At 37.2% G+C, this 11,329-nt stretch overlaps 1 protein-coding gene across 4 annotated transcripts in view; it reads left to right on the forward strand.

Moving 5' to 3' along the window:
• The window catches only part of CCDC141 (coiled-coil domain containing 141), a 108,082-nt gene extending 97,237 nt beyond the window's left edge, over positions 1-10,845 (forward strand). For all 4 annotated transcript variants that reach the window (XM_075756545.1, XM_075756541.1, XM_075756544.1 and 1 more), the window contains 4 exons: positions 7,411-7,565; positions 7,664-7,793; positions 7,880-8,042; positions 10,544-10,845. In XM_075756545.1, coding sequence (XP_075612660.1) covers positions 7,411-7,565; positions 7,664-7,793; positions 7,880-8,042; positions 10,544-10,667 — 572 coding nt within the window. In that variant the 3' untranslated portion in view covers positions 10,668-10,845. The remainder of the gene's footprint in view (positions 1-7,410; positions 7,566-7,663; positions 7,794-7,879; positions 8,043-10,543) is intronic.
• The last annotated feature ends 484 nt before the right edge of the window (positions 10,846-11,329 follow it).

Genomic DNA, 11,329 nt, shown 5'->3' on the forward strand with positions numbered 1-11,329 from the left:
TTTCTAGAATCTGAGGCAGAGTTTTGCTTTCTAAAAATGTTGGCCTTACAAAGCGTTGGAAACAGTTTTAATGGTTATAGGTATTAAACGTCAAGATACACCCAGGTAGAGTGCTCAGATCAATGTATATTTTATGATATGCTTTTTCTGGGGGTGGGGGTGTGGAGTGCGTTGAAATGGTTTTTGAAGATCGAATGTATTATTTCCAACCGCATTTTTCTCATATACTTTTTAAAAAAAATTATTTGTAGGATAAAGCTTCTTAGTAAAGAAATCATACCATTCATGATTGCACTGGCATAGATCATGTTTAAATCTGTCTTAGTCCAGCAGGTAGTGTCCACAAATGAAAGTCGCAGTAGTTCCAATAGAGTTGCGATCATCTGCACTACAAAGATTTGACCCAGAATTATCAGGATTTGTGCAAGTGGCTCCTAGCCTTCAGTAGACCAACCCCCCTGAATGTTTGCAAAATTAGATGTTCCAACATACCAATCTACTTAGGTAGATGCTTGTGATACTTTCTCTGATTTTTATAAAATTAAAGATATAAATATTTCTAATAATCCACAAAGTTGTTAGTATAAGACAAGAAAAATAATAGTTTATGAAGTGAGCATTTGTGCATGTTTAAAATTTTTAACACACTGATTTCAAACAATCATCTAAATTGGGGAAATACCCAAAAGTGTATTCACACGAAATGGTGTGATGGTTGGACTTAATGATCTTAGAGGTCTTTTACAACCTTAAAGATTCTATGAAAAAAAAAAAAAGTTTTATTTCAGTCAAATAGAATTCTAATTTCAAAGCAGGAAATACAAACCAGAACTTTGTTCACCTACATATTTCATTTCAGTCTTGACAAGGACAACCACAAATATTTTTTTAATTAAAGTATCTGTTTAAATATTTGAGAACAATGACATAACTGCGCCAGTGGAAGATTTCATTTATAAATCCTCAAATGCAACTTCATTCTTTAGCTCCAGTACTTGTATTTGTACGGTAAAAACAATTGACAAACAGCTACATGATTTTTCCTGCATCTTTGATTTGCAGCTTTCATATTACAACTGTGTTGGTGTGTAAAATTTATAGAAAGGAAATATTTACTTTCTCTTGCACAATTTGCTGAAATGAAGTAAGCCTTTTACTGTGTAGCATGCTATGAACAGAATATATATTGCAAATTGCCAGGGGTCAGTGCGATTGAAGACTGACATTTAGATATTTTGGCCCAGTGACTGCAACTTTATTAAAATTCCTGTAACTTTGAAACAGGAGAAGTTCTCAAGGGAATATAACCTCACAGCAATACGAGAAGGAGCAGGAGGAGGTGATGGTGAGCAGATGGGGGATCAAAGTAAAATCTAACTAAAATTGGTATTACCCTTAACGAACAACTTTCTAAGTTCAGTCATCTCCCAAAAATGTTGATTCATAAGAATTCTCTCAGGTATAAAAATCATCTGTTTTCCTAAAGTGTACTTTCCATTTCACAATAAAGCTAATTTTAATTAGTATGGTTTTTAATGTTTCAATTTTCGTAAAAGTAAAATTCAGCTTAATGTTTTTGTGCCCTTATGACTTTATGTACGGCTGTTACAAACATACAGCAAAGAACCTAGGTAAACAAGCTCACTTGCATGAGCGGTACATTAAGAAACATTGTGGTAAGAACACATCAAAATGCCTCTCCTACATGCTGTAAGGTTTTGCCTGCTACAGAGCTGCCAGTGCTTCATAATTTTATCCTGTTTATAACATTCGTTTTCTATTTGAAAATATGAAAAAATGCTGATTTTCTATTTGAAAATGAGTCTTCTAGGTGATGGCTGCCCTTTAATCCTCTTTTTTTACTGAGAGTTGCCATCATTCAAAAATTAAAAGTAATCATGGATGTTATTTTGACTGGTTTTCTGATTTTCTATGTAACTTTTATATAATACTCAGGTCACTTTTTCAGGCATTTTTGCCTCCAGTATTGAGGGTAAGTATATGCACACAAAAATCAAGGAGTGAAAGCAGAGATTTTCCAAGCATATATTCCAGCCCTGCTTGGAAAAATATGTCCCAAACTCCTGAGTTCTATCAGAGCAGGAGAAAAAGATGAGAAGTTTTCATCATGTCACAGAGCAGGAATTGGAGGTAGCTTGGATCTAGGCTTCTAGTTGGATCTGATTGCTTACTGGCACTTACAGAAAGACCGCTGACTATTTATGATAATCAGCTCTATGAGTTAAAAAGGCAACAGACAGACACAGAACTTTCTGGATGAGTGTACACAGATTATGGGAACATATTCTTTCTCCTGCCTTGTAACACTTCCTGATGTACGTCCAGGCTCCTACAGTATTACAAGGGAGCAGGCATGCGGACCTCCTCTCTCGTACACATTTGCATTAAATCTGTTTCTGTTAACTTCATATAACAGGCTTTAGAACCACGTGGGAGAGATCTCAGTTACTTGCTTTACCTGAGATTTGACAGCCAGAATACAAGGCCAGTTTACAAAACTGAGTAAGAGATGCAGCTTTTAATCCAAGTAAGATTTATTCCATCTTTTTATTAATATTATTTAGAAGCTTGCCAGTGATGTAGTCTTTTATTGGGATTTGGTTTATGTTCCCTGTTCCAAGCATAACAAGGAGGACTGTCATCTTTCCTCTAAGAGGGGAGGAGTTAAAGAGAAGCCTCAGATAGCAAATTTTATTTGAACATTTACAAATCTGTGCTCCATATGCCTATGAACAAGCATATTCTGCCTTTAGTAAAATTCTGAGTATGTATCATGCTGCAAATGTCTAATTGCGTATAATATGTTTTGCCCCCTTAGCAGAAGAATATTTAAAATCAATACAATGCTGATTTTCTTTTCTTCTGAATTATGGTTTATATAGTTCATGAAATCACCCTTGTTGCTAAAGTTTGTATTTTTCTTATCTATTTTTCTCTTTTTTATCATATTTTGAAAGTACTATTGGTAGTTCATGTGCTGAATAAGACATAAAAGTAGTTTACGTTAATGGATTTTTTTCAAGGCATTGCTATTTGAGACTTGATTTGGGATTATATGCTCCAGGAAGGCTTTCCAGATGAGGAAGTTGTATTGACATGATGCCCCTGTAACTGTTCACTGCTATGATGTTCTGTTGAAACAGGGAAAGTTGCCCTCCGTCCACAAATCTAAAAAAGTAGAATGGTAGTGAAATACCACACTTGGTAAGCTTAACAGTCATTTTCTAGCTTGACCCATAATTTACTATTGTGACTGACAAATTAGGTAGCCTAGATTTCAACAGAGCCTCACAGAAAAAAGATGTCAAGGGTGATCTTGTCTCCAACTATGCCAAGACAAAACAAAATTATTCCACTGGGGAAAGATAGATAAATGCAGATTTTTTTTGTACACCCTGATTAAAATTATATGGGTCTAAAGCTTATATGGAAGATCCCAGTATCTTACTTGTCACCCAGGGAAGCCAGCTGCCTGTCTAAGGAAAATGAGCCTCAGTTTTGCTATTCAGTTCAAAAGCAGGTGAAGTGGCTCGTGATCTGCTCCTGTGCAAACGCATCCACTTTGATTTTTACTCAAACATGTTATCTATGAAAAGTAAGCTTCCTACTATTGCATTAAATCCTGGAATTGAGTTCCTATTTAAATGTTAGATAAGATCTTTCAAGTTTGACCTGTGAGAAGAAAGATGCAAATGAATCCAACTTTAGATATCTAAGCACACTATTATTTTCAAGAGTACACACAAATATGGCATTCGTTTTATTGCTATGTAGCAGACACTGTGAAATAATAGGTCAAAACAAGCACCTTGTCAGTTCTCAGAATGTTGTCATTTTTGCATAGTCAGATATTATAATTATTAAATGCAAAAAGGTATAAATATAAGGCCAGAAATTGCCTTAGCAGATCTGTAGATCTTAATAAATTATTGTAGAAATACGTAATCCCTTTGTTCATTAAACCTTTCCTCTGAAAGATTTAAGAAAGAATTTGAATATTTCTGTGAATTTTAGATTAACAAAACTTGATTTTGTGAGTGTAGTATTGCATCTACTTGAAATCAGGAATAGTTTTAAATGCACAATTTTTAATGGGTATGGGATACCAGCCACATTTTTAATTGCTGCAAGAAACAAGATTTTTAAAAGAGAGAGAGATTACAGATAGAAGATACACAGCAGGATACTGAAAGTGTCATTGTTTTAATGCTTTGCTTTGTAAACAAAGGTGTAATCAATGCTGATTACTGCTATGTTGACATTCTGGGTTTAAGTACTGTTTATTTAAGGACTCTAATGAATGCCCAAAAAATTTTGCTGGAAAATTCCTGCTGTTTTCTGTTCAGATAATTTAAAATAAGAGTGACAGTGATGTAGTCTCATGACATGCTAATATTTCTCTGAAGGAAACCTACATTCATTCTGTTTCAGCAATAATTTCAATGTAATGCTTACCATCCCCCCACCCCCCTTTTATTTATGTAGTTCATGTTGTGCATGCTTCACTTCCTCCTCCTTTTAACCATACTGTAGAAGCACGGAATTAATCTAGGTGTTTTGTATTGTTCTGGTTCTGCTCCTTTCTTGTTTTACAGTGCTGAGTTCCCCTGATCACAGTCACAGTTTTGAACCTATAGTTACTTTAAGACCCCAAAATGTTTGCATCCTCCCAAATGCTCTCTTAAAGAGCATATTATCTCAGTCTCTCTAGCCTTACAACAAAAATATTATACTTAAGCATATTACAAAGCTAACCTCCCTTCCTCCTTCCCCATATACAGACACCCATTAAGAGAGTAAGTGGTGAATGAGATTGCCTGACTACAAGATGTGGAGTTGTGTGAAGGGGCATTTACACAAGGTGCATGAGTTTGGAGGGGAAAGGGATTAATTATTTTCATTTTTCAAAAGAAGCAGCCTGTCTGAGGGCTCAAGTATGAGTCAGTAGGCAAGGGCGGATGAGGCATTCCCCTGGCTGGCTTTGAATCAGATGTGGCTGGAGCTGCAATGGAGATGGTGGCTTCCTCTCAAATGATTGGTAAGATATACTTGTTTCTGGACATTTGTCTGGAGACTTTGCTACGGTAAGCTAGTAATTTTTGCGTGTGTATATCTTTTGTGGCTCAGAGGAGCTGTGTCTTTAAAAATTACTGCTCAGACTTCCTTTAATGAGGCTACACCATGGTATTCAAGGAGATTGGAGCTCAAGATTATGGATATTTCAGATCAACTGGGTCATGAGACCCCCTTGGTGTTCCTTAATAAAATTCCTTCTGATTGTCTTAGGAGCTTGGCTGAGACAAAAATCTCTAAATGAAGTGCAGTGCCTTAATTTAGATCAATGCTGAGCAAATCCGAAGTCTGAGCAGCATGGTGTGAATCTCAGTCTAGCCTAAATTTTTAGAGAAGATAGTGGGAAGTCAATAAACTTGTTTTTATGCTGATTTACTGATACAAAATCAAGATAGGATCTGATCATCATCACCATTCCACTCAGAAGATTTCTTTTTTTTTTTTTTTTCCAATGGTAAAACCCATCCTGGTATGAGATGCAGCCTGACTTCACAAGGTAATACAAACTGCACAAGTGATGAAATCCAGCCAAAAATATCACAAGGAGTGGATCATGCCCACTTAACTTTTTCCACTGGAATATATGCACTGTTTGTGATGTATTCCCAGCTGCCTGCAAAGAGGAGGCAGGGGTGTAAGCTTGGTTCTCTTGCTTGAAGTGAAGCTACAGATCCCAAATTTCTGTGCTTCAGGTGCACACAATGCAATGGTGGGTGGCAGTTTGTACATGCTAACTTTCAACAGCTAAAAGCCAAGTTGTTTGAGCTGCTGGGACTGGCTAATACACACGTTAAGTTAGCAAGAGTATGAGAGAGTAAAACTCATCTACTTCTGATCTATATTGTGGCATCAGTCCTACAGCACATGGAAGAATGTAAAAAAAAAAAAAATAATAATTTTTTTCAGCAAAGCTTGAATCCTTATTGCAAGTAAGAGCTCACCTAAGCAGTGGGTTTAGTAATACAGTGGGTGAAAATGTCTGCCTCACCATGCTGACAGTCCCACATTTGGCAAAAAATAGCCATGGGCTCGATATATTTGGGTTGAGAAGTTGCTGAGTCCTTTTGCAGAATAGACTGATTTTTGTTTCACAATAGCATAAAGAAAAAATTTTCATCCTCAAACAGTGGACCAGTGCTGGCATAGTTGAGAGCAGTTTCAAGCTCTGTTATTTATCACACATTTCAGTAACGTTCAGTTTCTGAGAAAGCTGGTGATTACTTTTGTTAACTATTATGGACACATGATAGAATTTATAGTTAAGAGGAACAAGAAGGCATTCTTTATGTGGTAGGAAAGCAAAATGTTCATTTTTGTTGTAGCATATATCTTTGTGCTTCTGTGTGTTAACATCTGCTGCTTTGGATCCCTGTGTCAAGAATACTTAGTTGGAGTTCTGAGGTTACCTTCTTTTTTACTGTGGCCCTGGAGGTGGAATAAGTGGAACCTCAGGTGTTAGTACAGTGATCCAGTAAATCCAGCTTTACAGCTCATTAAGTTACATGTCACGTGAAGCAATGCTTTGATTCAGTACAAACTGATGCTGATGATGGAAATTTCTTCAAATGATTTTGATGGGTTAATTTGTATTAGCCAGGCCTTGTGCTGGCTCAGGTGTCATCTGTCCTCTCACAGTTGTCATGAAGCCAGCACAAACGCAACCTCATGTGCTATAGTTATTGCAATAGAAATACAATTATTTGCCCATCCTTGATCTGAATTAGATTTGTACTGGATGATCTGGTAGTACATGGTTTCAGTATTAATGATGGCCAAAATAATGATCTTGATCGTAGTACAGAGGCCACATTCTGGCCTTCTTCGTTGTTGCAAATGTAGATCAATCTTTTTTATTTTTTCAATAACTTTTTTACTAGAAGAATAGGCAAAAAAAGTGAAGAAAGAGTGTGGTGTACAACAATACACTAAATGCAAAAGTTTGCTTTCTTGACTTTGTCACTTTAATTTTTTGTAGAATATTTACTCTTCCACCTTGACTGAAACACAATAATCCACACAGACTTGCCTACTACCTACACAAAGAACATGATTCTTTAGCATTACCATGAAACTAATATCACTATGCCAATGCATGAAATTCTTGGGTGCTTAATATCCATATGTTTCAACAAACTTTGTTATATAGATAAACAATACCTGCCTACTGTCTTGCAAACAAGTTATCCTGAGTTCCAGGCATCAACAAAGGCTTTCTTTGTCATACAATGTGGTGAACTTTATAATTATGAGAATGGATTTTTTCTTCTGGTTCTTTAGTTGTGCCTTTTAAAATACAGTGAATAATTTTTTTTTCAGTACAAGGAAAACAGCCAGACTTCATACAAAAATTTGGACATATGACTCTACAAGAAGGAGAAGATTTAATCCTTCATTGCACTATACATGGAAAGCCCAAACCACATGTCTACTGGATGAAGGATGACATCCAAGTGGTATCTGGAGATATAAGTGTATGTTCTAATGTTCTTGAAATAGTTCTTGAGAGAAAGATAATGTATTTTGCTTTATGCTACTAATAATCTCCTATGTGCATTCTATTGTTTTACAGATTGAGAAATTAGGAGATACCTATTACCTTTTAAAAAGAAATGTAGTCCTTGCTGATACTGGAAAATATATTTGTGTTGCCAGCAATGAAATTGGAAAGGCACACTGTTCTGCTTTCATAACCGTGATAGGTGATTTATCCTGCCAGCTGTATGCTTTTAGGCACGTTGTTGCCATATTAAATGAGCACCACTTACTAATGTACGTTTTGTTTCAGAGAAGAATAAAATCCCAGAAATTTCCACTGTAACTCAGGCTAAATCAGAATGGGAAGATGGATACTTTTCAGAAGTGAATGTCACCACAACTGAACTAGTACAAGCCCACGACACACATTGTGTGCAAGATGAAAGGCCAGTGGCTAAACATCTCCCAGTAAGGTAACTTGCAGCTTACTCTGTGCTACATCTTGTAATACTCCAATAGCTGTACGGGCCTTAATTTACAAAGCACACATCAAACACTCTTCCTAATCCCATTAATTTTTGCATAATGTAAATGAAGTGTATAATGTGTGACTACCTTATACACTTAATTCTTCATCAGAAGATATGCTATTCTGTTAGATGAAGGACCTCGTAATACAACAGAAAATGGAGTGTGTGCAATAAGGTATTTAGTTTTGTGAAAAAAATGTTTAAAATCTAGGTATCTTAATCTAGATATTAATGTAAGATTAAACAGCTGAAAGATACGAAGTATTCCAGAAGTCCAAATTGATACAACTACATGAACATGAAGTTTCAACAACAGAATATATAAACAAAGTTTTCTACTAGGTAAGCATCTTATTTAGAAGAATAAATTGTAATTCTAATAGCACATGAACAGTTATTGTTCATTAATTGATTAAAGATGACAAAAGTTCCCACTGTGCAATTTCAGAATATTAAATGAGATACATTAATTCAATAGTCCTCATGGTAACTTCTTGCACAAGATTAAATCTTGTCTCCTGAATTTAGGCTCTGATAGCCTACTGTAGTTTATGGTGCCAGAACTGTCTGTCTTTCGAGTAATGCATTCAGGGATGAGAGAGTTTTTATACCCTGTGACTGTTGCTAATCTGGCTTATTCTACTATTAGTTCACTGTTTCACTGGAAACTTCAGATAAGATGAGGTAACATAGGGATGTAGGTGGGTGTGTTGGGTTTGCGTGGCAAGGTTTTGGTAGTGGGGGGGCTACAGGGGTGGCTTCTGTGAGAAGCTGCTAGAAGCTTCCCCTGTGTCTGATAGAGCCAATGCCAGCCAGCTCTAAGACAGACCCGCCGCTGGCCAAGGCCAAGCCAATCAGTGCCTCTGTGATAACATATTTAAGAAGGAAAAAAAACAGCTAGAGAGAGCTTTTGCCGCCGGAGAGAGGAGTGAGAAGATGTAAGAAACTCTGCAGATACCAAGGTCAGTGCAGAAGGAGGGGGAGGAGGTGCTCCAGGCACCGGAGCAGAGATCCCCGTGAAGACCATGGTGAAGCAGGCTGTCCCCCTGCAGCCCATGGAGGAAGGATGAGGGGGTGTAGAGATTCCACTTGCAGCCCATGGAGGACCCCACGCCGGAGCAGGTGGAGGCACCCGAAGGAGGCTGTGGCCCATGGGTAGCCCATGCTGGAGCAAGCTCCTGGCAGGACCTGTGGACCCGTGGAGAGAGGAGCCCACGCCATAACCCCCATTCCCTGTCCCCCTGTGCCGCTAGATGGGGGTGGAGGTTGAAGCCAAGAGTGAAGTTGAGCCTGGGAAGATGGGAGGGATGGGGGGAGGTATTTTAAGATTTGATTTTATTTCTCATTCCTCTACTCTGTTTTGCCTAGTAATAAATTAGATGAATTCCCTCTCTAAGTTCAGTCTCTTTTGCTTGTGATGATAATTAGTGAGTGATCTCTCCCTGTCCTTATCTTGACCCATAAGCTTTTCGTTGTACTTTTTCTCCCCTAATGAAGGAGGGGAGTGATAGAGCGGCTCTGGTGGGCACCTGGCCCTCAGCCAGGGTCAACCCACCACAGTGGGGGTTAGGAAGAGATTGTGCACGTAAAAATGAGGCTTGCTGTCAGAGGTTTTCAATAGAAAATACCTGAACAATTCTATTGATAATGTTTACTACAAAACTCTGAAAATGGTAAGATTGTTTTACAGTGAAAAGCTGGTTTCATGATGATACAGTAAAATAGTTTGCTTTCTAGAAGTTATGTGGAGCAATATGATGGAAAAGAGGCTCCAGGAGTCTCATGGCTTTAAAGAAGTGATGGTTAATGTGACCTGGGAAAGTGGTTGAGAATCTGTGGGGCTGCTGTCAGGCTAGTCTTTCACAGTCTACTCAAAATGTTAAGTTTACACTGGTCACATAAAAATGCTTTTGTTAACTATTACAGACACTGAAAAGTTTCTGAATATTATCTGAACTTTTCATACATAGTGAATTCTCTAGCAAAAAGCCATAGAAAAAAAGAAAAAGCAGTGTTCTTGTGTCTTTAAGTTCCTCAGGTTTGTCTATCTAGAGATAGAGCAACAGGTAAAAGGAAAGGAAAATTATTGCATATGTTGATTCAAAAACTTCTCATTTCATCATAAGCTGCCTGCACACTTTCCATCATGTTCAACTGATTAAGCATTGAGCCCATATATTTTGCTCAGGGTTTTTTTGTATTTCTGTGAAATGGCAGATATTCCAAAGCAAAAAAAAAAAAAAAAAATCAAATGTAAAATCATGTTAATTTTACTTAGGGCACATAGAGAATTCATTATTTGATTATATGATCTCTAAACTGGAATTGTCTCAAGACCACAGAGACCAGCCTATGCCAACCACCACAGTGTTGCTTATGAAAGGGAATGCTGCAGCTGCCACCACTAAAAATATGGGCAATATTAACTGACCTTTTTTAAACAGGTTTAAAGAGAAACTCTGGCTTCAAGGAGTGTATCTTGAACTTGAGAGGCCACAAAAGATTAGCTTCAAATTGGAACATGATCCTGTTCTTCTGTCTGCTGCAGGGGATCAGAAGATGGACTGAACTGCAAGATCCCTGATTCATGAGGGTGTTCATGTTGTTTGCTGTGTCCATTAGTAGATGTTTGTCATGGGTGAGGAGAACATGAATCTTTGAGTGTTACTCAATTTACATCTAGATTACAATTTGTAATTGGTTTCTTTGTAAGTAAATCATTAATAAAATTCACCTGTGTACAGCATTTATTAGTGATTTCTAATTTCTTGAGGTTTTGTTCTGGTTTGTTGGACAAATCTAGCAGAAGAAAACGATGGAAAAAAGAGACAGCCTTTAAAATTACAGATCTTGGTGATTCATCAGTACCCACTGTTTTATTCTTTATACAAATTCCATCAATGCCATCAGTTCCATCAATTGTTCTTCTTACTAGATTATATAGAGAATTCCAACACAAACAAATGAGGTCTTAAAATGAGTTTATAACTACAGAATTCTTGAGTTTATTAAATACAGTGTTCATTACCTTATTTCACAGTGTTTGTTACCTTACTTCTAACAGCTTTGAGACATTTTGAGGAGGCTGGGCATCAAAAGGAGTGGTTACTAATAATAGCAAACCTTGTTTAATCTAAGCTTAGTACCAAGAATGTTTCCGGGGAACAAAGAGTCTCTTTAAGGCAGCATAATGGGGAAGTTTTCTGCTATATAGCTTCTGCTTTCAGGAC

Source organism: Balearica regulorum, chromosome 6 (assembly GCF_011004875.1).
Source record: "Balearica regulorum gibbericeps isolate bBalReg1 chromosome 6, bBalReg1.pri, whole genome shotgun sequence".
Lineage (NCBI taxonomy): Eukaryota > Metazoa > Chordata > Aves > Gruiformes > Gruidae > Balearica > Balearica regulorum.